General features: G+C 35.3%; 1 protein-coding gene and 1 long non-coding RNA gene across 2 annotated transcripts; one reads left to right on the forward strand and one right to left on the reverse strand.

The window, feature by feature from the left end:
- Nucleotides 1-707: 707 nt before the first annotated feature.
- On the reverse strand, nt 708-2,992 carry olig1 (oligodendrocyte transcription factor 1). The gene has a single exon (XM_015339010.2). The coding sequence runs from the start codon at nt 2,553-2,555 to the stop codon at nt 1,932-1,934; it is 624 nt and encodes a 207-aa protein (XP_015194496.1). The 5' UTR covers nt 2,556-2,992; the 3' UTR covers nt 708-1,931.
- Nucleotides 2,993-4,174: 1,182 nt separating this feature from the next.
- LOC138242156 (uncharacterized) lies at nt 4,175-27,209 on the forward strand. Its single transcript, XR_011191405.1, has 3 exons — nt 4,175-4,259; nt 4,557-4,648; nt 26,982-27,209. It is a non-coding gene; the product is annotated as an uncharacterized lncRNA (long non-coding RNA).
- The last annotated feature ends 107 nt before the right edge of the window (nt 27,210-27,316 follow it).

A 27,316-nucleotide genomic window follows, 5' to 3' on the forward strand; every position in this document is an offset into this window, starting at 1 on the left:
TGTTTTTAAAAATAAATATTCTGAAGTACTGTCAAATTATAAATAATGGCTAAATTAAACCTATAAACCTAAGTACTATGTACTTATAAAATAATCATGAAAATATAGTTTCCTGATTAGTATTCACAGTATTCCTGTGTAAACATGCATTCTATGCTGTTTTAGAGAATACCCAGATGGCATTTCACAAATGACAGATTGCAGTCATTTACTATTAAATTAACTATTTTTTTTAGGTTTGAGGTTTTTAGATTTTTTTTCTCATCCATTAAAAAAATAATTGCCTTTACCCAGAAATACATTATGAATGTATAAAAGATGATTATTAAAAAATATCTTAGTGGAGATATATTTCTTTCATTCTAGATTTAAATTGATCTAATTTCACTAAGTATTAAGTGTTAAACATATTAAGTATTTGTTGAGTTTTCTATTGAAAATGTGTTTTACATTTTAGATCAGTATGCTGTACTTATTAATATTGAATATTTTAGGTGGTGACATAATTGCTTGAAATCAGTTCATATAGTGTACTTATATTTTGTTTCTATTTTTTTTTTCTGAGGTATAGTATGTCAACAGTTTACAATAAATAAAAATGAATAATGAAAATAAAAATAACCTTAAAGCTTTACTGATCTATTGAGTTAATATACTTAAGAAGCACTATTTGTCCAAAACAAGCCAATTACAAAAGTTTATTTAAAATCAATAATAAAAGTGTTGTGTAATGTCTGAAAGCAATGTTTAAAAGGATGTGTTAAATAAATAAAAGAATTCCTGCTCTTTTTCATGTAACATTTATGTATGTCAATGACTTGCACGCTTTCTAAGTTTCTGGGGTATACAGTACAAGTTTGTGATAAAGTTTTGTATTTTAATATTCCACACTTAACTATGATTAGTAAATTAATTTCAATGTATTAATTTTAGCATCACCTAGCATTGGTAGATTTATAGTAATATTGACCTCCCCATACATCAGAAAAGGTGGTTATTTCTCTGTTTCCACTATCATTATAACAGATATTCCAATCTTACTCAAACTGATTATTCCATTGCACCAAATACATTATTGTTGTAATTCTAATTACTTTTATCCTTGTTCTAGAATTTCTGATTACCACATTACCAGTTTAAGATAACTCTATTAAAATCCTGCTGAGATACAAAATGATTTGTAGAACTAAAAAGAAAAAATGTTCTCAATATAAAAAGGGAAAGTCACTGTAAAGACAGGTTCAGTTTTTTATTTTTTTCATGTTTTAATGGTAAGGGAAATAACCTGTACTGGCATTTTTTTATGTCAGATAATTAACACTCTATAGTATTTAGGGTTTAGAATAATAATCACTAATAATAATCAATAATCAAAAATAATAATCACTAATTTACACAGGTACTGTTATTTTAGAAAAAAGGCTCTTTTGTTATAATCCCATATATTTTATGTAAATGTATTTAAAAGTTATGTTTTTATAAGGTATTTCTTCAAAGAAAAAAATGAATTTTCATTGTAATAAAAAAATCAGTGCATTACACATTTTAAAAATTATTATTTTTAAGTTTCAGATCACCTTTAAATGCTCCCTTACTTTACAAAAATTGTTAAAACAATGCAATACAATTTTTATGTCTGACAACCACTACTGTTCATAAAAACCAATAATGACAATGTACAAAAAAGTTACATATATTAGCAAATAAAATAAAAGGAAATAGCAATTATGTTAGCAACAACAAAGTATGTTTGTTAATGACAAAGCCACTGATTTCCTTGACAAAATAAAAAAAGCCATATAGTATGCATATCATACATACAGTAACATCTGTATTATTGATTTAAAATGTTTAAAATAAAAACAAAGCAGCTACAAATATGTGATAACTTTAGATAACATCTTAAGGAAATTGTCTGGTATATATGACTCTTATTTTGGAAACCTGGGACTGGGACTGGTTTGGATGAAACGAGGCAGCCTGCAGAGACCACAGGAGCATATTTGACCCCCATTCGTCCACTGCAGCTGGGGATACTGGTGTTCTTCTGGGGATAGTAGGGGACACTTACTGGCCAGGATGGAATCCGGGGTGAGAAAGAGAGACCCGGGAGCTGTGAAAAGTGGCCATCCTGCTAAAAGCAACCTGGGCACAGGCCCGCTCACCTCCCCAAGCAGCCTCCTCATCTCCTGGAGAGAGGAGCTAAGCAGCAAGATATAGTTCCTTGCCAGAATTAGAGTGGAGATCTTAGAAAGCTTTCGACCTGGGGCTCCATGCTGGTGTGCCGCTGAGTAGGGTGCCATCACCTCTCGAAGTGCATCCATGGCCACATTGAGGTCCTGCATCCTCTTCCTCTCCCTGTTATTGATCTTCCTCCTTAGTTCCTGCTGCTCTTCTGGACTGAACTCCTTGGTGGCTTTAGCATTTCCCTGAAGATAAGTCCTGTTGTTCTGATTCCCAAGTGTATAAGGTCCTCTCAGGTCCTGGCTAGGAATCTGGCCACGGAAAGAGGAGATTAGCCGATCACTGAAGACTGGCTTTGCTGGGCTGCTCATTCTGGAAGTGCTGTTAGCTGGCTTATGAATTCAGTTCCACTTTCTCAGATCTGGTTTTCTCCACTCCTGGAATTTTGATGCTCTCCTCTGGAAACTCTGGAGGGTGCACACCTGCAATCACATGCTTATTACATGGATCCTTCATGTGACAAAAGGCTGGACTTGCTTGTATTTGCCTTTGTTTTTTTTTTATTCTGGCCTGTTTTTACTATGTTGAAGTTGATGAAAAAGCAAAAAGTAAGGAAAGACCAATAAAGAGAAATCTTCATCTATCTTATTAAAAAATGTCTCCTAATTTCCCAGTCAAATGCTCCTGGGAAAGCTATGAATGGTTTCTGAATTGTCTGATCAGATTTCTGAGAATAACATTCTTAGTCCCAGAAATGAGATGCCTAGTAGTATATCAGGGGATGTTGTGTGTACAGGGTACAGGGGGCGGGTAGATGGTGGTGGAGGTGGACAAGGGGAGGAGGAACTCCCACTGATATAAAGATTTCTAAGAAAGGAATAATAAAGTTGTAGCCAATTATCTTTCCTGAAACATCAGCTTAGGTATCTTATTGGCTGACATACTGAACAAGCATTGATAACGTTAAAAAATAACAGCATTGTTCAGCTGCAACCAGTTAACTGCTAGTGTACCAAGAATTAAGGTAACATTTATAATTTTCAAATAATACTCCACCAGAACCTGCTTTAACTTCCCATGTGTGTCAAGGTTTTTCACTGTGTTGCAAGCTTAAAAATTTCTTTAGAAGCCAAAAATGATATTATGAAGGAGTGCACAGTTCTACAGGACAGATAGAAATATAGGTTGATATAAGACATCCAGAGCCTTCAAAATTAATGGCACATTTCATTGAAAACATAAAAAATCTAAGATATATTTAAGATGAAAAAATAGAAATAATATCTAGATAGATATGACAGTACGTGCTTTAATTGTGTTTTTTTTTATTTTAACACCAAGCTGTTTTAGTATTGATTAATTCGGCACATTTCACAATGCTGAAAGACATAATCATCTAAACAGACTTCTAATTCTGCTTTTTGTATGTGTAATGTCAAAGTTAACTACCACAAACTGTCATTTTGCCTGTTTATATCTATGACAATATGACACACTACAGCATATCTGTGCATTACAAACACTGCAGATTTATTCTCAATATTATGATATATTCTATTTTGTAATTACTGAATGCTGATACTGTACATAGTTATAATTACATAGTACTGTAATGCTGATACTGTACATAATAATCCCTGTACCCTATAACTGAAAAAAATGTGTGATTGAAGTTATAGTAAGCTCTGATGAATCAGTGAAGAGACAATTTGTTTTCATTTTGCTGATGTACAAATTAAAAGAAAAATAATTAATTCTCTAGTTCTGGTTGCCTAATGCACTTTTGCATGTCTTCATTAGTACATTAACATTACATTAGTACATTAATACATGCATGTCTTCATTATCGTCATTAATAAAACAAACTCAGAACACATAAGGTTTTATGAGTAGAAAATAAATAAAACCACATGTAACTTGTAGTATTGCTTCAGACCACTTTGTGTTTTGTTTTTATGTCTCTCTTTATCCATTTTCAGAGGTATCGGGTATCAACGAACTGGTGCAAAATCATTGGCACTTTTGAGGGCAAGTGAAAACCTTGTTTTCAGGAAGTGATGGTTGGTTGTCAACAGGTATAAAATGTTTTAAGACTGTAGCAATTACAGTATGAATATCTAATCTAATTAAAGAGCCCAAAGAAGAGGTAATCAAAACTATACACTAAATGAATGACAGATTGTTCCAAACAGGAGAGACAACATTGCCTACTTATGAGTCAAGGGGGAATAATTATTTTGAATTAAACAAAGAAGCAGGATCAAAAGTAGGTGAAATTTAAAAGGTTTCACTGAGGAAGAGGGTGAAATAAAGGATTTTGATGTTTTGGGTAAAAAACATGAAGTGAGTCTTACAGTATTGTTTTTTTCCAGACTTTTCTCTACACCCATGAAAAGAAGAAAGCTTGGGGGACAGAAAGCAAAGTGTTTATTGAGAAGCAGGAGAAGAAACCTTTAGAAAGGGGGTGAGTGAAACAAAAGTCTTTCTGGAGCCACTTCCCTGCCAGAAGTCAGTGTCATCCGGCTGGTATTTTGCAGATCCTGAATAGGCCAAATGGAGATAGACAGGAAGGGCAAGGGATAAAAGGAGCCTGGCAGGCTGGCAGCTGGAGAAAACAGGCAGCTACTAACCCAGGATCTGTGGCTAAACTTCCAGCTCCTGTCCCCTTCTGAAAGGGGCCTGAGTGATGAATTAGAGAGTCCATTGGTCAAGTTAGAAAGAAACCATAGTAGCACTGTTTTTTTAATCTCTCTGTGGCAGGCTAAAGACACCTGCACCAAAACAGAGGAAGAAAGAGATCAGGAGTGAAGGGGGGGGAGTTTTTTTTTAAAGGGCAGGCCAGATCTATTAAGTGAATAAAGTCAAAGTTCAATATAGCTTGTGGAAAGAGGATGTCAGGCAAAGCATCACAAATAAGTTCAAGGTTTACAGAAAAGGCATGTTTCCAGCCTTCTTTATGAGTTTGGAAACATTGTCTCCATTTATTAAAAGATTAAAAGAGTCTTTGTGGATCTTGAAAACAGATCTGAGAGAGACAGTGGAGGCTTAACCAAGACATTTAGTGGAGTAGTTGCTCTTTTGTCAAAAGTGCCTAGGTTTAATAAACCTGCAAAGCTTAAAGGAGTGTGGATTTTCTGTCTCGTATTTTTTTTATTTCACTCTTTCTGTGTACATGCAGATGGTTCTATTTGTGGTCTAACTTACTATAATTCTGTACAAAATTTTAAAATCAAGCATAATTTTTATTTAATCGGATTTTTGTGTTTTCCCAATACAGTATAAATATTATTTTCCTGCCAGTTTCACTGACATTTTATTTCTCCATCCAGGTAGATTTTTAAATAGATAGAATCCATTTCATAGTTCCTAATTTAGCTTATATGTTAATTCATAGACAGGATTCACAATTTTGGGAGTTACAGTAATACATAATAATTCATAATAGTAATTCATAAATAATTTTGTTTTGAAGTAGGAATTATAAAAACAAAGCAAAATTCAATTGTATCTAAATCAGTGCCTGTAATTTGAGATTTTGATTTTTGAATTTGAACAATTTCAGATTTTGAGTTTTAGTACAGCTTACTTGCATGGGCTCCAGCATAGCCATAACCCTGTATTAGATAAAGTGGTTAGAATGATTAGCTGGATGGGTGAGTTTTGAAAACAGACATTTTGGAATTCAGTAGACTTTAAGTAATGACTTAGGAAAAGAAGATTTTTTTTACCATATTTACTGAGCAATGTTTAAGACAATGGTGCCTAAAGAAACCCTCAGTTTTTTTTTGTGTTTGTGGGAATAAGTGTATATGGATTTAATTGCTGGGCAATGAGTAAAACGTATGATTTATATTATTTTAATTCACTATGTCAGTAAATTGAGAAAACAAATCACATTTACCGTGACTTCCTTGAGCCACATTTATGCAGCAGGGCATTTACTGAAGCATTAGATTGATGGATAGATATATAAGACTTTATTGATCCCGAAGGGAAATTGATGTGTTACAGGAGTCCAGCCCAAGACAAGCAAAAACAGAATCAGAATAGACGAAAAATTCTACAAAAATAAAATAAAGTAAATAATAAAAATAAATACATAGGTTTGTGCAAAATATGATGATCATAGTCACTGTAAAAAAACAATAGAATATGTGCAAAATGTGCATAGGTTTATACAAATTGATTGTCCAAAAAGTATAATGGAGCAACATGCTGTCCATAGATGAGCAAATGAAGGGCTAACAGTCCTAGCCTAGAGCAGCGTTATACACCCTGACAGCCGCCGGGAGAAAAGACCTCTGGAAACGTTCCCTTGAACACCTTAGCTGGAGCAGTCTGTTGCTAAAAGTGCTCCGCTGCCGAGTAACAGTCCCATGAAGCGGATGAGAGGTCTGTTTATTAAAATGTAGCGAATTACAAATTACCACAAAGAAACCCTAAGAACGCACTAGTAATTAAAATGTGAAATCCACTTTTGTTTTAGATTTAAATAAACCGTTGCCTATTTCCTTGCAAAAGTTCCTTTTTAAATTTTAACAGGAAGGGATAAGGTATCATGAAGCCATTGCAGATGGCAATCCAATTATATCTCATATGTCAATTTTAGCTTTTTATTTCATAGCATCCTGTGTACACTTGTCTGTTATATATGTATGTAGTTCAAAATACATTTATGTCAATTTAAAATGCATAACTAGCAAATGGCTTGCCCATGACCAATGGTAAAAAGATAGCATTGTCTGAAGAGTTCAAAATAATGCATCAAAAATAATGAGAAAATAGCAGATGTAAATGTCTATATTCCTTTCCTCCAGAAGAAACAGGTGCACATTAACAATAAAATGGCAAGCAATCTTTACTGCAAGGGTCAGGTCAAAGGGAAAAAGAATAATCCTTCCTTGCTGTCCCTAACTCTGAAATCTATCAACAAGATCCTGACATGGCTCCTGCAAACATATGAGAAGATTACAAGCTGTTAATAAGGTGGAACCAATTCGTAAAGTTCTGCTATTGTAACCCCCTGTAGCCAAGTGTGACAGTTTCTTGAGAGAAGCAGCTTTTGTAAAAGATCGGTCTCTGTCTTTCAGCTTTCTGAAATGCTGAAGCTCAGTATGGTTCCAGTTATGGCAGACAGTGTGCTTGTCATGCTTATTTCCATAATTAGAGACTGGAACTTTACACAACTATAGGGTACATTGTACTGGAGCTCTTAGTTTAATACTGTAAATGTACTTAAAGAAAAATAACAAACAAGGCACTATCAGTAAAATGTTGTTGTTATTTCCTTCTTCTTAGTAGTAGTTTTTCTGCATTATTTTCCACAATATTTGTATAATTCTGTTCATTTAATTTCACCAGATTCATGGGAGCAAATGCAAAAATTGCAAAGTGGAATACAAAAATAACACATCTATGTATGTGGCACTGCCTGCCATCCAACTTTCACTAAGCTTGTGGTTAACCCTGCAAATACAAGGCACAAGGCCGGACTACACTATGGATGGGATGCATGTCTATCAGAAGGCACACATACCACGCACACAATTTGTATACAATGTTTATGCTGAATTGTATATACTGTATTTGGACTAATGGAGGAAACTGGAGAACCTATATAAAAACTATACAGGCACAAGAGAACATGCAACCTCCACATGAAAGAACTATCATATTCTAGGGCTTTTAGGCAGCAATGATAACTAGCATGATACCAAAAAGACATATAGTACTACAGTAAATGCTCCTGCTGTAAACAGAGTCAGGAGCTCTTTTTAAAAAACAGACTTTAACATTAAAAAATAAAAAAATAAAGTAGAATTTGATTCCAAAAATAAGAAGGCACATTTCCATTGTACTAAAAAAAATGATGTTTTTAGACAGCTTCTGATATTTTAACATTTTTTATTGTTTTTATATGTTATGCAACCAGCACAGTAATGTAGTAATGTACACTAGCACTTTCTAAAACCAACTTTGAGTAATCTGTGTCAATGATATGATCAAATCTAGAGCCACTAAACATGATAACAATATGTGTCCAACACACAAACTTACTGTAGCTGTCTCTAGAATGTATGACATTTTCAAAAGTAAAATACATTGAATTAGTATTCAGTGGTGACAATTAAGGCTGCTTAAGTAGGTAATAGAATTTTTAGGAAAGTTCCACAGAAGAAATCTACTAAAAGTGTAATTTCTGCAAACTTGGTAATTTTTAAAATTAATTTCAGTACTACGGTATTAATTTTAATATGGCCTCATATTCAAATTTCAAATTTAATTTCAAACAATCTCATGAAATGCCCTTTGTATTAAGGTATTGACAGAAAATATTCCATACTCCATTTAACAAAATAATCCTGAACAAGTAAAAGTAAAGATGAATAGTAAGGTCACATGCAGAAGGACAAGAAAACATATGATTTTGCAGCTGTTTTAAAAAGATTACACCATCTGTCCATGTAATTGTATTCTGCATAGCCAGAGCACCTAAGAGAAGAATTATACATTTGATTAAAAATGAAAAGCAGCCTCTTCAGAGTATGTTGTGATTTTGCTTTTTCTGGTAGAGTTTGCATTTAAATCTAAATTTCAAATGCTTTGGTCATTCGTTAGCTCCCAGCCACCATAAGCAGTAAAGTCTTAGTTATTTCTCTGCATCAACATTTTCAATTTCCTAATGGGTCTGTATAACCCTTTTCAGAGGAGCTGACATGTTCTTGTCTTAGTTACAAACAAGTGCCTCAATTAACCAAGGCCCATCACTTTCACTGTCTACTGTGCCCATCTCTAGTGTGACAGTGATGGATCTACCTCTGCTTATAGGATCAGCTCCAAAGAATGTTCAAAAACAAAATAGGGACACACGTCTGAGTCCTTTTAAAATGTGCATTTGGTCTGATTCTTTTGTATGGAGTTTACTCAAAGGGGCGGTGCAGGGCAAAAAAGGTGAGGAAATCAAAAAATGATTAATGGTTTCCCAGAAAGAGTGGAATCAGATGAGAGCTTCAAAAAAAGAAAGGTGTCTTGGCAGTATTTTAAAGAGATTGGCAGGGCTTTTAATTCACACAGAATCTACCAGCTAGGGTGGTGCTCACACACTGGGAAGGAATACAATGGAGTAGGGTGACTCTTCCATGGGGGTTTCAGCTCTAGATGACATTGATGTTGAATGAGAAATGGGGAGCTACCTAGAGCTTGTGCTCCCAGCCCCATGTCATTCAGCAAAGGAGCTGAAAATAATTCTCAGGAGTTTGTCAAGACATCTTCAACAAGTGAAGATAAATTACACCAGAAAACTTCAAGACAAACACAAGAATGGCAGTGAAAGAGAAGGAAGTGGCCCTCGCCTACTCATCAATCTTCACTGTGCCAAACTTGACTTCACTTTGCCAGACTTGACAGTCTCTTCAGGGCCTGAGTATAAGTGTATGTGTCACTTCACTGTATGCATAAAACTATGAGTGCATAAATGTCTGTGGATCATTTTCTTTGTCACATTAATGCAATAAGACAGTGACTCTTGCCCCTCACGTCAATTCAGTCAAAAAATATATTTTAATCTTTTTCTCAATTATGTTTTTATTATTATATTTGGAGCTTGTCTAGTGTCAGTCAACATGGTCCAGAGCCACAACATTAATGAGATGTACATCTTTTTTACACTGCTTGCCAACATTTCAAATGGCACAGTTAAGGCATTAAATGGGTCACCAGACTATGCTTACAGACACTCTGTCAATAATAATGTAAACAAATTAACTTTGAACCACCTAGTCCCTGTCAGGCACTGCCAAAAAAGTACAATCCCTTGGAAAGGTTATGATGAGGAGCTGAGTCATCACAAGAGTAGCATATAGAGAATAATTCCACACACTACTAAGTAAAATAAAATAAGAAGGCCTTTTTTGAGAAAGCCTTGGAGTCTTTTCATATACCCAAGGAACACAACCAAAACATGCCTATTCTCTTTCATTTTGCTTTTTAGTGTGAAATTAAGTTAACATCCTAGGAAGATCCCATCAAATAAACAGGATATTCTATATGTAAAATTAAAGCTCCTCAGTACCATTGAAGCAGCAGCTGTAAGTAAAGATAAAAAAGTAATATAAATTAGAACCCTTGGCAATATAAGAAATCCTCACCTGTAGGTGGTTTGTTGCTTTTTTTAAACTTTGTGACGTAGCATTTAATCTGTCTTGTTTTAGAGTTGGCTATTTTTCATTTGTAGTCACACATTCCTTCCACTCTTCTCTCTGATACCCTCAGAGAAGAAATAATATCTTGTGCTTATGTCTGTTCAAGACCAAGCATCTTAATTATTTCTTTCCTGTTTCCTTTGAGCTGCTCATCCCTTTTTAGCTTTATTAGGCAAATTCATTTGGCCCAGGGGCTGAAAGCTCAGCTTTGTTACTTATCTCCTTCTGAGCTGATAGAAAGAACATTTGTTTGGTGTCAAATGCAACCTATTGATTGCTGTGTTGATTTACAAGGATTTTTAACTGCACAACAGTATACTCCTCTTTCTCTGGGGCTACCTAAGTCTTTTTGTTTTATCTTCCACAACCTGAATAGATAGTTTGGTCCAAATACTCACAAAGATCTTCATAACTAGGTAAGAGACCATGTGGAGATTTTGACAAAGCTACATTACACATTTTAATATTCCATATAATTTCTTTCCAGACCCTCGGAAAAAAGCATGACATTTATTTTATGCTCATGCCAACAAATTCTAAAATGAGAAATCTTAATTTCTCCACTTAAAGAACTATTATATCCTCCTGGGGGACTGTGATACATCCTGCCAATCCAGATTATTATAATAGGCTACAGAACTAAAGGGTGACAGTAGAGCAGTGGCTAGCATTGCTTAGGCCCTGGATTTAATTCCAGACAGGGTGTTACATGCATGGAGTTTGTATGTTCTTCCTGTGTTCACATGGGTTTATGCCAGGGGCTCCTATTTCACTCCACAGTCCAAAAACATACAGATCGTTTAATTGGCTTCTGAGAAAATTGTCTCTATGTGTGAGCGTGTGTGTGTGTTTGTGTTTTTGTATCTGTCCGGTGGTGGACTAGCATCCTATCCAGGATACCCTGCCTTACACCCACTGCTTGCTGTGGCTCCCCCGCAACCATGAATTTTAAGAAGCTGTTAGAAGATGTATGGATGGAATATAGAAAAACATTGTTTTAAGCAAGTCAACCTCAGTGTGGAAAAATTTTATGTTTCTGTGCACTTTAGAATTAATTCTGCTTCTGCTATCATCAGCTACATTATCAATAATGACCAGTGAGCCAGTTCTAGAGGCAATTAATCCCAAACCATGACACTTCACCATGTTTCACAGATGAGGTAACTTGCCTTGGATCATTTGCAGTTCATTTCTTTCTCCACACTTTGCCTTTCTGTTACGTACAGTAGATAAAAGTTCGTCTTTGTCTCATCTATCCATAAAACTTTATTTCAGAACTGCTGTGGCTAACCTTTGTACTTCTTTATAAATGTTAATCTGCTCTTTCTGTTTTTAGTGGTAATGAGAGGTTTGCATCTTGCAGTATAGCCCTTGTAAATCTCCCATTGGAGTCTTCTGCATTCAGTGAATTGAGATGCTTGTCCTGTGGATATTGTCTGCAATTTCGTTGGCTGTTATTTTAGGTTTTTCTTCACAGTTTTAATATTTTATCTGTAAGCAATTGCTGTTGTTTCCCTTAAAAGACCTAGTCTTCTCCGCCAGTGCTTTATTACTTTTTCAAGACATTCCATTTTGTGCAATGCCCAATTTCTCTGCAGTAGTTCTAATTAGAATATTTTCCACTCTCATCTTCTCAATTTGTTGAGTAACACTTTAGTCTTCATCTTGGATTATGTCTTCTAAGTCAAGAGACAGACCCAAAAAGTAAATTCCAAAGGCTGGAACCAAAGCTATACATTCACAGCTCTTTATATTGCAACATAGAACATTTTAACAATCTGAAGCACCTGACAGACATTTGTCCCAAATACTTTTGTCCCAAATATGGACAAGAATTTCTAAGCCAATTCCCCAATAATGAAAGTGATGCTGTGTTTTGAGATATTGAACCAAGGTCCTGACTACTTGGTTGTTAAAGATCCCATGACATTATATAAAAGAGAAGAAATCTGATCGTCTGTGCGCTGGATTAATGCCTCTTTCAATTTTTAATCTTCTGGCATCCATGAACTTCTCTCTTAATTCAATTTTTCACTTCTCTACTGGATATGTTGTGCTATGGGGTTTCTGTAGAATAATGTCTGCCAGAAACGTAGAGATGAGTGCTGCACTTTAGTAATGGACAAGGTGTGTCTGCAAAGCTTTTGGATCCCTTAAAATGAAAACAAGACATAAATACAAGAAATAATTATTATTTAGAATTATATTTTAAGGTTACTAAAGCTAAATTGTATCGCTTTAGTTTGGCTCAAACAATGAAGAGATCTTCTTGTTGACTAATCTGGGGTTCAATTAACCAATCTGTAGTCTTGAAAACATAATAAAACATTGCCATGAAATGAAAGATGATGTCTAATAGACAAGAAGCCACATGGACCAACAAATGAAAAAATCCTTTAAGAAGTTTTTTTTTTTTATTTTGGATGCTAAATTGAAACAAAGATGACAGTAGTGAATCCCAAGTAAAGTAAATGTTATAACCCTAATTAACTGCAGTCATTAGAAAAAAAATCACACTAAAATAAATATTACCTTCTTATTGAATTTGTATTTAAAAACACAGCATACTTCTATGTATGAACTACTGTTACAGTATATGAACAGTATACTGCTTTATGTAATAATGTTCAGTTTTTTTATCTGTGAATGCACAATAGCTTATTTCCCCATAAATCTCTCTCTAATAATCAAAGTAACAATCTTAATCAGATCTCAAAGGCTACTTGAGGAAAACAATGTAGCTATTGATATCTTGACTTTGAAGTGAAACTTGGATTCAGCAGTTATTGACTTTTGCAGTGTTGCTCAATTGTATAGTTTGAGAATGCTTTTAAAAACTAAACTGCGTAAGGTACATTTACAGTTTTTAGCTTATATTTTACCCCACATTGTTCAGAAATATACCAAAATATAAAAAATTATAGTATTGATTTTTTAAGAGTTGTTGTGTCACAATATTAAATTGCCAAAATATCCACAATGGAACAGACTGGTTAATCAAAACAGAAGGGTATACATTTAGGAAACTAGGAACAAGTACTGGTTGAAGTAGGCTTCTTTATTGTGGGTCACCAATGAGATGTTTTCAGTGATGTTTATTGGCATAAAGACGAGGAGTGACAGACAGGAGTGGTAACACTGGCAGACCATATGGGGCATCCCCATCTGATCCACCTTTGCAATTTGATAGCTCCTAAATATGTATTCTGCTGTCAAAAAAATTTAATCACAATTCATCAGAGACCTCTTGCCATGGTGTCAGGCATATGGAAAAATCAAAGCTGTTATGTTTTGAGTGTCTTAAGCTAACAGAGCGGGAGAGAGTGCTGGACACAGAAATAGCTAATTGCATTTAGAAGTAAATGGAAAGGTATGATGAGGTAGTGTTGCAGGCAGACGGGTGGGCTTAACATCTGTTAGTAGAATACGTGGTCTGGGACCCAAGTTTGGTTAATCTTTGGATTGGACTCAGACCCACAATGTAAAAGGATTTTGCAGTAGGTCAAATTACGTTACTTTTATGTTTATTTTTGGACTTCTTACAGCAAAATTAAAAATAGTGCTTATGGATGTATATTTTTATCGTGATGTAGTGGAGAAAAAATCTATTATTTCCCCCATACTTCACATAAACTGTTTTTTAGCCTATTTAAAATCATAAAGTGGGAGCTGATTTAACTTTGTAAAGAATGGTTTTCCTCACTTGGTTAACTGTTGAGAAAAAAAGCAGTTTGAGAAAAAAAAAATATATTTTTCTCATAAAAATAATAAGCATTCACCCTGGGTAATATTTCTTAATTTGTTTCTATGGAGCAAGGTGGGATATGTTTTGCTAGTGAATGTTCAAATTTCAAAATTAGTCCCTTTTCCTTTGTGTTACTTTGAAGATTATATTTTTTTGCATTTTTGTAATAGTAATCTTATACTTATACTAATAAATTATACTGTAAATGTTTTATTTTTACCTTGGTTAAAGAAATTACAAAGGTCCAAAGTCTAATGCTGTGTGTTTTTCTATTATTATGTGTAATCATGCACAATTTTCTTATGATAAGTCATATTGATGTAGACTAAATATGTCCATAGATGATCTATATTTTAAGGTATAAACACTAAGCCTTTATTCTAAATGTTTATATGTGAAAAGATTACTCTTCAGCTTCAGACAAACATTACTGATCTTCTCTTGGGTGGGATAAGAGTATCAAACTCAAGAATGGTCAATGCACTTTACTTTTGTGGACACGTTCTATCAAAGTCTTTCACTTGACAAGTCCATAATATGCTGCCTTGTGATTAATACCCATTTGATATACCCCCACACTCACTTTGAAGCTAAATCCCATCCTTACCACATAGTCTTTTATTAGGCCTTAGATCTATGTCATGAATATCCAAAGGTCTCTTACTTCATAGGATTATCCTTCTTTGTAAGCAGCTTTGCAAAACATTTGCAAAAAATGCATCCCTTTCTCTCACACCCTCTCTGTGTCTCTCACAGACACACTGGTCTGTTACCTCTCTGAATATATTTTTTAAGCTCCTGAATATACACTGTCCTAGCTTCTGGACAGCAACTTGCCATTCAACCACCTCCCCCATACTCCACCCCCATCCCCATTCACTCAATTACTCCACAGTGGTGGTCATCAAATAGCTAAAAGAGACATTGCCTACCAACCAAATGTGCTCAACTACTAATTGTTGCTACAAAAGTGTTAAATATTGAATTACCTTAGATAACATTATTTGAAAGATTGGAATAATAACTATTTACATTCATTCTGCATTTATATAACACATTTTGTATATATAAAATAGTGTTTCCAGTAGCCTTAATGAAGGACTAAGGATTAGCAGAATACTACTTTGAGACATCAGATGGTAAACAAAGCATGATGACTTGATGTTGTTTCTGACTTCTTTCTACCCTGGAAATGTTGACCATTGAATACATGATACTTTTGATTGATAAAAAGAAACCAATGAAAGAAATACTGTAACTTACAATGCAGAACTCAGCATGGAAACATTTAAATATTTATAAAGCAGTAATGTGAAGAGAACACAGAACAGAATACTGCACTGTGTCTGTACCAAAAGAACAGTTCATAATTACATTCTATAAAGAATTGCCTGTTTTGCTGATTTCACTGCTATTTTGGGAGAGACAACCAAACATGTAAGATGCAGGCAGGTGACACATCCACTGGTAAAACAATGTCCATGTTAAACACATGTCTGTTCAGGATCTTTCAAAGGACTGAAAGTAAAGATACAATTTTTTTCAATTGCAACCTTTTAGTCAATGACTATGTAATGATTGTCTTTGACAGCTTCAAATAGTGGTATTTTCTTTAATTGTTAGTGTTAGGTAGAGACACAAAACACACTTAAGCCGACAAATTATAACCCAGAGACAAAAAGTGATATATGTTGAAATCACAACCTAATTTTCATAGAACTCAAGTGTATCCTACTCTACTGAACATAACACATAAAACATACAGTCTTGATTGTGCAATTTTATTTCCCATAAACCACCTTCTTGGGGTGTCAGCCAAAACATTGTTTCTTTTCTTCTCTTTTCAACATTGAATAAACCTTTATTTGTTCCTATATAAATCCAATATTTTTTTTCAGAGACTGGACATGGGAATATTTATGCAATACTTGTACAAATAAAAAAGTAAAAAACGGTGCTTGATAAATTGATCAAAATATTTTGTTATATTAATGGCATATTATGGTATTTTCAGTATCCACACCCATTTACTTCCTGAGTGTTACAACAGTTCTTTGTTTCTTCTTGGGTATCACCAACTGTGAGGAATTTTGTGAGGTCTTTAAAGATATTATCTTTTGTTAACAAAGTACATCATGCTTTTTGAGAGGGGTGTACATCTGTGGTTTGTTTGGAGACTTTAGTTTTCATGTATGTTCATCTGAAAAGAAGTCCCCAGATACTCATGAATATTCAACTGTCTTTAAACAACTGATTACTTCCACGAAAGGAGATTTTGTGATCAATGGCCAAATTGTTAGACGATAACAAGGAATGCTGTTTCAATTTCAAAGAAGAAAATAATTTTAATTCATACATATTCACAGTGATTACATTCATAATTATTTGGAGAGTCTATTTAACGTGTGAGGGGTAAGGAGAAAAACAATCAGCAGAATCTATTGTTTTTATACTGCCGAGTGTTTTGTTTAATTAAAGAGATTATGAAAATTCTAATAATATTACAATAGTGATATTTTCTAGTAAAAGGCAGTTGTAGATCATGAAATCTAAAAAGCCTGAGCTCATTAAGTATGACTAAATGAGGTAGGGTGTGTGAGAGGGAGTTAATTAATGCTGAAATGTAATACCTTGTAATTCTTAACCCTTTGAGGACTTATTATCCCAGACAGCAAATGACCTCATAATAAGAAAAAATCTAAACCTAATGGTGAAACAGATGGGTGTATACAGAATAGGATAATTTTTCAGGAAAATTAAATCTTTGAATTTTTGTTGTTTTTTTTCCGTTTGTGTTACTAGATGACTAGTTTGAGCAAATACTGACATATTTCTTTAAAGGCACACACATACTGTACATTTCCTCTAAATGGTGAAAACCTGGAGAAAGGAAAAAAAAACTATTTCAAGTGAAAAATTACATGAAATAAGAAAAGTCGATTAATTTAATTATTTTTAAAAGTTTTAAACCCATTTTTATGGCTGATTTCAAAGTTTAAATTGTGAGCCTTTGACCAAAGGAAAGGCATAGAAGACACATATTAAACAAAAGTACACACAGCAAATCTGATGCCAGGACTGTCAGGCAGCAGAGACCTGTACATAATATTTCACTGCAAAGCTTTGCACATACTGCATTAATAATGTTTTGACACTTTGTTGTTAAAATAATGTTTGCAATTGAGAGCAAAAATTATTTTTCTTGCTTTTCATTAAATTAATACTGGGACAAACTACCAATCTAAGATATTTTTGTGTTGTACAATTTCTATTGTGTCCCTGCTTCAGGAAAAAGGAAAGCCTCAGAATATCAATGGAGTATACACAGACTGATTGGATTAAAAAAAACATTTGCTAAACAAGAAGTGTTCAAAAACCTCTCATACTCATCAATTTTCTAACCACTTCATCTAATTCAGTCACCTATCCCAGCAGGCAAATCACAGTAGACAGGGTACACTCTTGTTGGGACATCTACAGGCACAAACACAGACACGAACACACTCACATGAGGTACAGTTTTCCTAGAAGCCAATTAACCTATTATGTCTGTCTATTATGTCTGTGGACTGTGGGAGGAAAGTGGAGCACCTTGGAAAAATGGGCAGAACACATAAAATCCACACCGATAGAACCCCAGGTCCAGAACTCAATCCAAGGCTCAGTGCTGCAAGGCAACAATGCTTAACCACCATGCTGCTCCAGATTACAGTATATCAAAGGAAAATACAATAAAAACATCAGAAAACCAATTCCAATTCTATCAAAAAGAAACAATTAAGAAGTAAAAATTAATAAGAATTGTAATAATTCATAGATGAACACACAACACATCTTTGATAGTGATCTAATATATTAGTACCTTTAACAAACGGGTGAGTTTCCCCGAAAAAGATGAATCTTAAAGACTAATGAGCAACTTTACGATGTACATACATAATGTATGTGCTACTTTTACGTGTGTTTCCCAAAGCCTTTCTTAATCATTTTACGAGCGAGTATAAAGTACTTCCTTGTAAACCCCACCCCTGAAGTCACTCAGCAAAAATGAAAAACAATCGTTTGACAATACTTTCATTATATGGTGTCAGTTTTGGTCCTTTAGTGGGATGAAATAAAGTTGTGAAAAGGAATATGAAGTAAATATGACATCATAATTTAACAACCAATTAAGTTAAAGTGTATAGATAGGCACAAAATGGGACTAAGAGAAATTGCTTCTAAGAGAAAAGAAAATAAATGACTGACATGCTTTAAAACAAAACCATAATTTACAGCGTTGACAGTGTATGCGTCCTGCACAACGTCTTTGATTTAAAGCAAGATTTTTGTTAAGATTGTTAAGAATCACAATATTTCATGAGAAAATACTGTTGTTATTTATAGTTATTGGGTGTATTGGAACTCCATTTTAAATGGTCTTATTAACATGACATCTGGAAAAAGTAACTACTAAGCTTGCCATGTGTCACTCAACAAATACAGGACCTATAATCAAATTATGGATTGGGGTTCTCTAGGCATGTGCCTTCACTGCTCCCATACAACTACAAGTAGAGGAGAAAATACAGATAAAAGAAAGAAAACATAAACAGAACAAAAAAAAATTAACTGCCAGTGGTAATGAAGTAAATATTTCCAAATTTCCTCTTACATAGTACAACAAAATATCAAAATCCTTAATATAAAAATGATGTGAATTTAATGTGCTCTGTCTAGCGATCTCTGTTACTAAGGTTGGTGCAAGAGGTACAGTTTAAGAAGCACTTAGTGATTAACGAGAGGGTCAGGGAGCACATAGATTACGATGGATTTTGGGAAACACTCGTAAATGAACGATAGATCTTATCGTTAGATCAAGTTTACAATGTTCTTAGCACTACGATGCTTTCAGGAAACTCATCCCAGTTCAGTACATCAGAAATAAATGTGACCAAAACTAAAGAGCTTCTTTTCAATGTTAAAATCATTATGTTTTAACACAATGTGGGCAAACTTTTCAGACAGTAGTATTTAATAGTCAGTCCATAGAGACTGAAAGACTGAAAGCTGAAAGATTAAAGTCCAGTTGTTAGCCATGAACCCCAGCTTCTTTCACCCTGAGGTAAGTAAAGTGCACTGTGACTCAGTAGCACTCTAGAAGAAATCAAACAACATGAATTGGATATGCTTGAAGAAAATCAGTAAGAAATCTAGGCATATTAATCTATGCCATAGGCCAGAAGAAGCTACCTGCTCCACCAAGGTTTGACCTTTTCTTTTATCAATATCCCTGCTTCTGAACAATGCTGTCATCAAGGTAAACTCCCAGGTACAGGAGTCCACCACTGCTCTACTGTTATCCACCCTTCCAGTCCCCTATAAGCAAAGCACTGCTCTTCTCCTAGTTTATTTTCACTGAAGATAATTCTTCAAAGATCTTTTGGCAGTTAGTTAACTGGTCTACATCTGCTTGTTATGTAACCAAAAGTGCAACATTGTTAGCATCAACTCTATCTTCACAGGCTCTCTGCAACACTAAGAAAAAAAAACAACCCTGTCAGAATTATCCTCACCTCAAGCACCCTTTTGAAACACACAAACCACAATTAACTTTCCAGAAATTGTCACCATAAAGCATAAAACAACCCAATAAAGGCAGACCCAAATCCAAAGGAAATCTAAGGTAGTTTTGACTGTAGTGATTTAGGTGTTTCAATTTACTGAAAGAATCAGAAATTGTAACAGTAAATTATTAGAGTACTTGATGACTTTTAGGAATCAAACATAATAATTGACGGTCTCACACAAAGATTCTAAGTATACAATACACAATTTATCGAAATAACACCATATATATGCATGAGAAATGTTATAGACTATCTGTAAAATGACATGAAAAGCTAATCATTTACTCAGAGATTTTAAAGATTGGAGTTAATAACTTCTTATGGTCTACCTCACAGGTTTTATTAGTCATTTATTCTCGGATACAAGTAAATATGCATTTCATATTGTAAACTAAACTTGTTTGGAATAAGAGTTCACGTTTCAAAAATTAGAATTTGAATAAAGTTTTATACTCAAACATGTGTTGGCCGAACATCCTTGATGATATTAAACCTCATCCTGAGAAGATAGAGCTGATTGGATTGGTAGCTTCTTGAAGATAGAGCTGATTTGAATCGACAGCTGCTTGGTCTTTTCTGGAAGTGTCCTGGGTGCAGAAAGAGAAGAATAGCTAAAAAATAGCTAGCTCTCTGCCAGAAGTTAGCATAGCTGAAATTTGGTATTCAAAAAGCCTTTGTGCAGTTTTCTTTATGGGTCTGGCTGCAAGTTATACAGACAGGGGGAACTCAGTTTGTCCAGGCTATGCTGCATATGAATTGCTTGATACTGAAAATGCTCGGATATTCAGTATGTTGACATAAAAGAGTCCAACTGTCTTATTCTGTTGAAAATATCAGTGAAAATAAGAGTGGATTTGTGAACACAACATTTGTTCAGTTGCAGAAAGAATAAGGCAGAATTCTCTACTTTACTGACTCACTCTCTTGGCCTGGAGAAACGTTAAGCCCTGACTCAAACTGCTTACGTGGGTGGAAAAGTTAGATGGCCAGTTTAGATGGAGAGAGAAGAGAAGCCAGTGAGTTAACCAACAAAAATGAGTTGTGTGTTAGCTTTTAAGATACAAGATCACAAGTCGGTGATTGGTTGGAATGTTGTCAGATATATGTCACATCCGCCGCTAATCGGAATCCTCCTCACAAACGGTCTCGTCCCAATTAAGCACCAGCTGGAGGCAATCTCCGCAAACACTGCCGATCTATCCCTTCATCCAATCTGAGCACCTCACTTCTTAACACACCCTCTACTTCCAGACTTACTTAAGCCTTCTCTATTTCACTGAACACTGCTCGGTATTGTTAGATTCTTCAGAACTCTTTGCCACGCATTACTTACTTCTTCTTGCCTTTTTGGATACTCGAACCCAGATCTTACCTTTTGACTTCAATCTCGTCAAGCACTTTGGATTTGTCTGCCTTTCTCTGTTTGGATAACCTTTCGTATTAAACCCGGAATTCACCCTCGACTACATCTCTGCATAACGTTTTGGATTAATCAGAAATCTCTCCTAACTCTGCTCCCCAACTCCTCGTAAGGTTATTCACTTGAACAACAACGCTGCTTGTTAAAGTATAGATCTGGTACCCATCTTGTAGTTCCCTTATTGGTGCATTATGCTTGGGATGATGAACAGTGATCTTTAACCTCTGGTCTTAGGAAGAAACAGACTACAGACTTGATAAACCCCATCTGCACAATACAGTAAATCGTTAAATGGTTCAGCATTGGATTACGATGTCACTTATCAGAGAGGTCTCTTTAGCCACATTCATAAGCACTTAAACAGAGAGGCACCAAGTTGCTTGGTCAAGGCGACTCCAATATTATTAGAAATCTTTAATAACACTTAATTCTAAGTAAAATAATATACCTTGCTACTATTCTGTCAAAAGCCTAATGTAAGACTCACTTGAATGCAAACATTTTACAGGGTGGAAATATTTAAGATTTAAGATTGCCTATAGCTTATATTGTAAATATTAATGAATATTGCTAAAGAGAGCTCTCTGATAAGTGATGTCGTAATCCTATACCGAACCATTTAACGATGGTAACAAACAGTGGCAATGTACAATGTAAAGTTTAGTATTAGAAATTGATAAATGTACAGTGATATTAAGATGCTTAATTTGGAAGGTTGTACACATCATGTTTTAGTCTCATTTAATATTATTGGATGCTAATAAATGACTATTTTGATATGACCATTTGTTCTGTTATTTAAATTATAAATAAATAATGATGCAGATAAGAATAGTAGTACCTTTTAGTAGCATTTTAAAGACAAATAATATCATTTAAAAAAAACACCCCACTACCACCTCAAATGTAAAATCCTGGCTGTGTCACTGTATCCAATCCAACAGCCCTAGTGTAACGGCTGACCAGCTCAATGGCATTCACCTCAGGCAGTTGAGGTAGACTCAACTATAACAACAAGACTCCACAGCAACCACCATACACAATTCATTGTCATTGTCAGAGGTAATAACTCAACACCTGCAAGCTTCTGGTATTGAACCATCTTACACTTGGACTTTGTTGCCCAAGCCTTAAAGAGTAAGTGTATTAATTTCCATAATATTTTAAAACATGTCTTCACCAGCAACACTTGCATGTTTTGTCTCACAGATTCCCCAACCCCATTAACTTAAGGCTGTCCATCAGAACATCTTTCTGCCTTCCATGGCACACTGATACTCAAGGATATATATCTCTAGCTCTTCTATGGTCTTATGTATCAGTAACATTTTGAGTATATTTTTGATTAATTGAAGGAGTATATACAGTATATAACTGTTTTCCCACCACTGCTGTAAGTTACAGTGGTGTGAAAAAGTGTTTGCCCCCTTCCTGATTTCTTATTTTTTTGCATGTTTGTCACACTGAAATGTTTCAGATCATCAAACAAATTGAAATATTAGACAAAGATAACACAGGTAAACACAAAATGCAGTTTTTAAATGAAGGTTTTTATTATTAAGGGAAAAAAAATCCAAACCTACATGGCCCTGTGTGAAAAAGTGATTGCCCCCTAAACCAAATAACTGGTTGGGCCACCCTTAGCAGCAACAACTGCAATCAAGCGTTTGCGATAACTGGCAATGAGTCTTTTTCAGCACTGTGGAGGAATTTTGGCCCACTCATCTTTGCAGAATTGTTGTAATTAAGCCACATTGGAGGGTTTTTGAGCCTTAACCACTTTTTTAAGGTCATGCCACAACATCTCAATCGGTTTCAGGTCAGGACTTTGACTAGGCCAATCCAAAGTCTTCATTTTGTTTTTCTTAAGCCATTCAGAGGTGGACTTGCTGGTGTGTTTTGGATCATTGTCCTGCTGCAGAACCCAAGTGCGCTTCAGCTTGAGGTCACGAACAGATGGCCAGACATTCTCCTTCAGGATTTTTTGGTAGACAGCAGAATTCATGGTTCCATTTACCACAGCAAGTCTTCCAGGTCCTGAAGCAGCAAAACAGCCCCAGACCATCACAGTACCACCACCATATTTTACTGTTGGTATGATGTTCCTTTTCTGAAATGCTGTGTTACTTTTACGCCAGATGTAATGGGACACACACCTTCCAAAAAGTTCAACTTTTGTTTCGTCAGTCCACAGAGTATTTTCCCAAAAGTCTTGGGGATCATCAAGATGTTTTCTGGCAAAACTGAGATGAGCCTTTATGTTCTTTTTGCTCAACAGTGGTTTTCGTCTTGGAACTTAGCCATGCAGGCCATTTTTGCCCAGTTTCTTTCTTATGGTGGAGTCATGAACACTGCCTTAACTGAGGCAAGTGAAGCCTGCAGTTCTTTGGATGTTGTTGTGGGGTTTATTGTGACCTCTTGGATGAGTCGTCACTGCGCTCTTGGGGTAATTTTGGTCGGCCGGCCACTCCTGGGAAGGTTCACCACTGTTCCATGTTTTCGCCATTTGTGGATAATGGCTCTCACTGTGGTTCACTGGAGTCCCAAAGCTTTAGAAATGGCTTTATAACCTTTTCCAGACTGATAAATCTCAATTACTCTGTTTCTCATTTGTTCCTGAATTTCTTTGGATCGCAGCATGATGTCTTGCTTTTGAAGATCTTTTGGTCTACTTCACTTTGTCAGGCAGGTGCTATTTAAGTGATTTCTTGATTGAGAACAGGTGTGGCAGTAATCAGGCCTGGGTGTGGCTAGAGAAATTGAACTCAGCTTTCCAAAGATGTGATAAACCACAGTTGATTTCTGTTTTAAGGGGGGGGGGGGGGCAATCACTTTTTCACACAGGGCCATGTAGGTTTGGATTTTTTTTCCCTTAATAATAAAACCTTCATTTAAAAACTGCATTTTGTGTTTAATCGTGTTATCGTTGTCTAATATTTCAATTTGTTTGATGATCTGAAACATTTCAGTGTGACAAACATGCAAAAAAATAAGAAATCAGGAAGGAGCAAACACTTTTTCACACCACTATAAGTAAATCTTCTTAACTCCCCATGTTTCCCAAATGCAGTTCTTTATTCAATTCAATTTGCCCCAGGGTGCTTAATAATGCAAGTAAACATACATTTTATGAATACAGAACAGAAAAGACCAGAAGACAACGGAGTAGAGGAACCAAAAACCTCTAAGGATCCAAGGTCAAATGGCTGTCCAACCCCTTTGGGCATGCTAACATTATATAATTAAAAAAATAAAATAAATGAATGAGGGTATTAATCCATCCATTATATCTTCTGTATGTCAGTACTCCATGCAGATCTTTGTAGACCAGCAAAACCCTCCTAAACGATAGCTATATCCACAATATCCCTTTTGGATCCATGGCAGTGATGCACCATCAAACTCAGATGGTGCCCACCCAAGGGCACCATCCTGACATGTGGGGAAGAGAATAGGATAGTTTTGTCAGAACAGATGTATCTACCTGGTGGGACACAATGGCAAGTACAGCAGCACCAGCAGCCATGGTTGCAGCAGGCTATAATGTAAGGTATGAGTAGGCTAGGCTGAAGTAATAGGTCTTCAGTCTGGATTTGAAAACTGAGATTGATTCAGCATACCGAATATGAGGTGGGAGACTATTCCATAAACTAGGGGCCATGTAACTAAAGGCTTTACTGCCAACTGTTTTTTTTTTAATTAATGCGTGGAATATGAAGAAGACCTGCATTCTGTGAACTAAGCAGGCGACTTGGATGGTATACATTAATACATTCCATTAGATAGACAGGTGCCTGACCTCTGAGAGCCTTGTAAGTAAGTAGAAGGATTTTGAAGTCCATCCTGTACCTGACAGGAAGCCAATAAAGAGAGCTAAGTATAGGGGTTATATGGTCGTACTTTCTGCAACTAGTAACAATTCTAGCTACTGCATTCTAAAGTCGGTGTAAGGTGTTGAAAGAGTGGTGGGTGCACCCTGATAGTACGGCATTGCAGTAGTCTAACCTGCTGTATACAAGATCATTATGACTGAATTGAAATACCAAAATACACACCATGGATTTAAACCAAACTATAGTTTAAAAGTTCAGTGAGGGAGATTACAAGCAACTGCAGGTGATGATTAGAACAGTAAAAATAATCCAAGCAAGATTATTACTTCATCAAAGAAGGTTGATTCTACAGTTCAGAAAGAGAAACACAACTGCAGCACTCAGATTTGTCTTATTACTAAAGAATTCATTCCATTTTCAATCCCGTTTCCAATCAACCTGGTGGTCTGTATGAAAAAGGTCATATTTAAGGAATTCTGGTTAAGATACTCAAATACCAGTTCCTTAGAGAGTTTATACACCCATTGATCTTTCAAATCCCAATATTGATCTGAGATAGATATACAGTACAAGAAAAAAACAAAGTCTCAGTGGTTCACAATGACATTAAGGTCCTGAATATAGATAATTCCAACCACTTTTCAGTCCATTAATATGCTTTTATTGTACTGCTGGACACAACATTATTGTGCTTTGCCTCAGTACTGCTTCATATCACTTGCCTCTTTTTACCTAAAAATACTTGCCTCCTGAGAAAAGTTTAATCCTTCTCCAGCCTACATTTATACAGCTCCCCACACATTATGAACATTCCCCACCATGTCCATTTACCCAATTTTCCTTTTTTCATTAATTATGGTAAGCTCAAACTCAGCTGTTCTTCTCCTGCATGATCTCATTCAAGTCCTGATATGTTCCTCATCGTATGATCTTTTCTCTATTCTGTTCTCTTATTTAATCGCATGACTTTTATTTCCACAGCAAAGTACTTAATTGTATCAGAAGTTGCAAAAATACGATTATTAAGCTATTAACTGGTATTGTTTGCAATATACACCCACTTTTTTCTTTGTTTACACAATTATTTCCAAAATTATATTTGTTGCCTGATTTGTAACTCTGTGTACTGTAACATACAACGTGGATGTGGAATGAGACCAAACCCTCATCAATATATTAAAAAATTTGCACTCGAAAAGACCTGCTGTAGATTTATTTTCAAAGAAAGACGGGAGGGTGGATCAATCCATTAAAGGGAAGGAAGTAATCTTCCAGTTGGATACATACATTATCACGAAAAAGAGACAGATAGCACAAACACTTACCTGGATGAGAAAACAAAAGAGGAAGGGATGAAGCCATGATAGCCTTATGTCTCTGTGGAGTTCTGGTAGACATAAAGAGTGCTAGTTTAGAGCTCGGACCCCTGCTTTAGAGGAAGCAATATACCATCTGTTGGTAAATACTATTGGAAAATATGGGATCTACCATTCCTTATAAGTATATAAACAGCTTTGTAGTCTTATTGTTTTTACATTATTCTACTTTTTCAATAACTGTTTTAATGCCTTATGCAAAAACACAGCTATATGGTGATCTACTGAAAGTTTAACCAGCTTGTTTTAAGCTAACAGTTTTCCCATATACTGTACTGTATATGGGAAAGCTTTATGGGTATGTTGAGAAGAACAAATGATATTCATAACGAGGAACACCTGGAAATAAGTCAAATAAATTAGAGTGGACAATGTGGTAGATTAGTTATTATAACATCTTCAGATTGATTGCACATGTAGAATTTACACTGTGATGCTGTGATCATTTTTTTTAATTCCAATCAAAGTTAATTAAAGATTGATAAATAGCAAGCATCGTTTCCTCTCACCCAAATTATAAACAGTCACTACATCCTCCCTTGCATTATTGCTGAAAGGTATATCTGTTCCATTAATCTATTTTCTAACCGCTTTATCTATTTCTGAATTGCAGGGGAGCCAAAGCCTGTCCTGGCAAGCAACAAGCACAGGGCTGGGTACCCCTTGGATGGGACACCTCTCCATCACAGAGCATACACAAACACGTTGTATGTTTTTGGACTATGGGAGGAAACCTGAGTGCCCGGAGGAAACAGATAGCACCCTAGATTTTGAATTGAATCCAGGGACCCAGGACTGCAAGGCAACAATTGTATTCATGTTTCTTTAGTAAATTATTAATTAGAACTCATTGTTGTCCCACTTAATGTTCTTTTCTGATGTTTTTGTACAAGAGCCTAATTTACTTCAAATTACTTGCAGAGAGCAATGAAAAAATTAAATGCTTAC

The sequence above is a fragment of the Lepisosteus oculatus genome, chromosome 13 (genome assembly GCF_040954835.1).
Source record: "Lepisosteus oculatus isolate fLepOcu1 chromosome 13, fLepOcu1.hap2, whole genome shotgun sequence".
In the NCBI taxonomy this organism is placed as follows: Eukaryota; Metazoa; Chordata; class Actinopteri; order Semionotiformes; family Lepisosteidae; genus Lepisosteus; species Lepisosteus oculatus.

Bases quoted from the DNA above. Each gene is read 5' to 3' on its own strand.
- olig1 (XM_015339010.2), bottom strand. From the start codon at position 2,555: ATGAGCAGCCCAGCAAAGCCAGTCTTCAGTGATCGGCTAATCTCCTCT.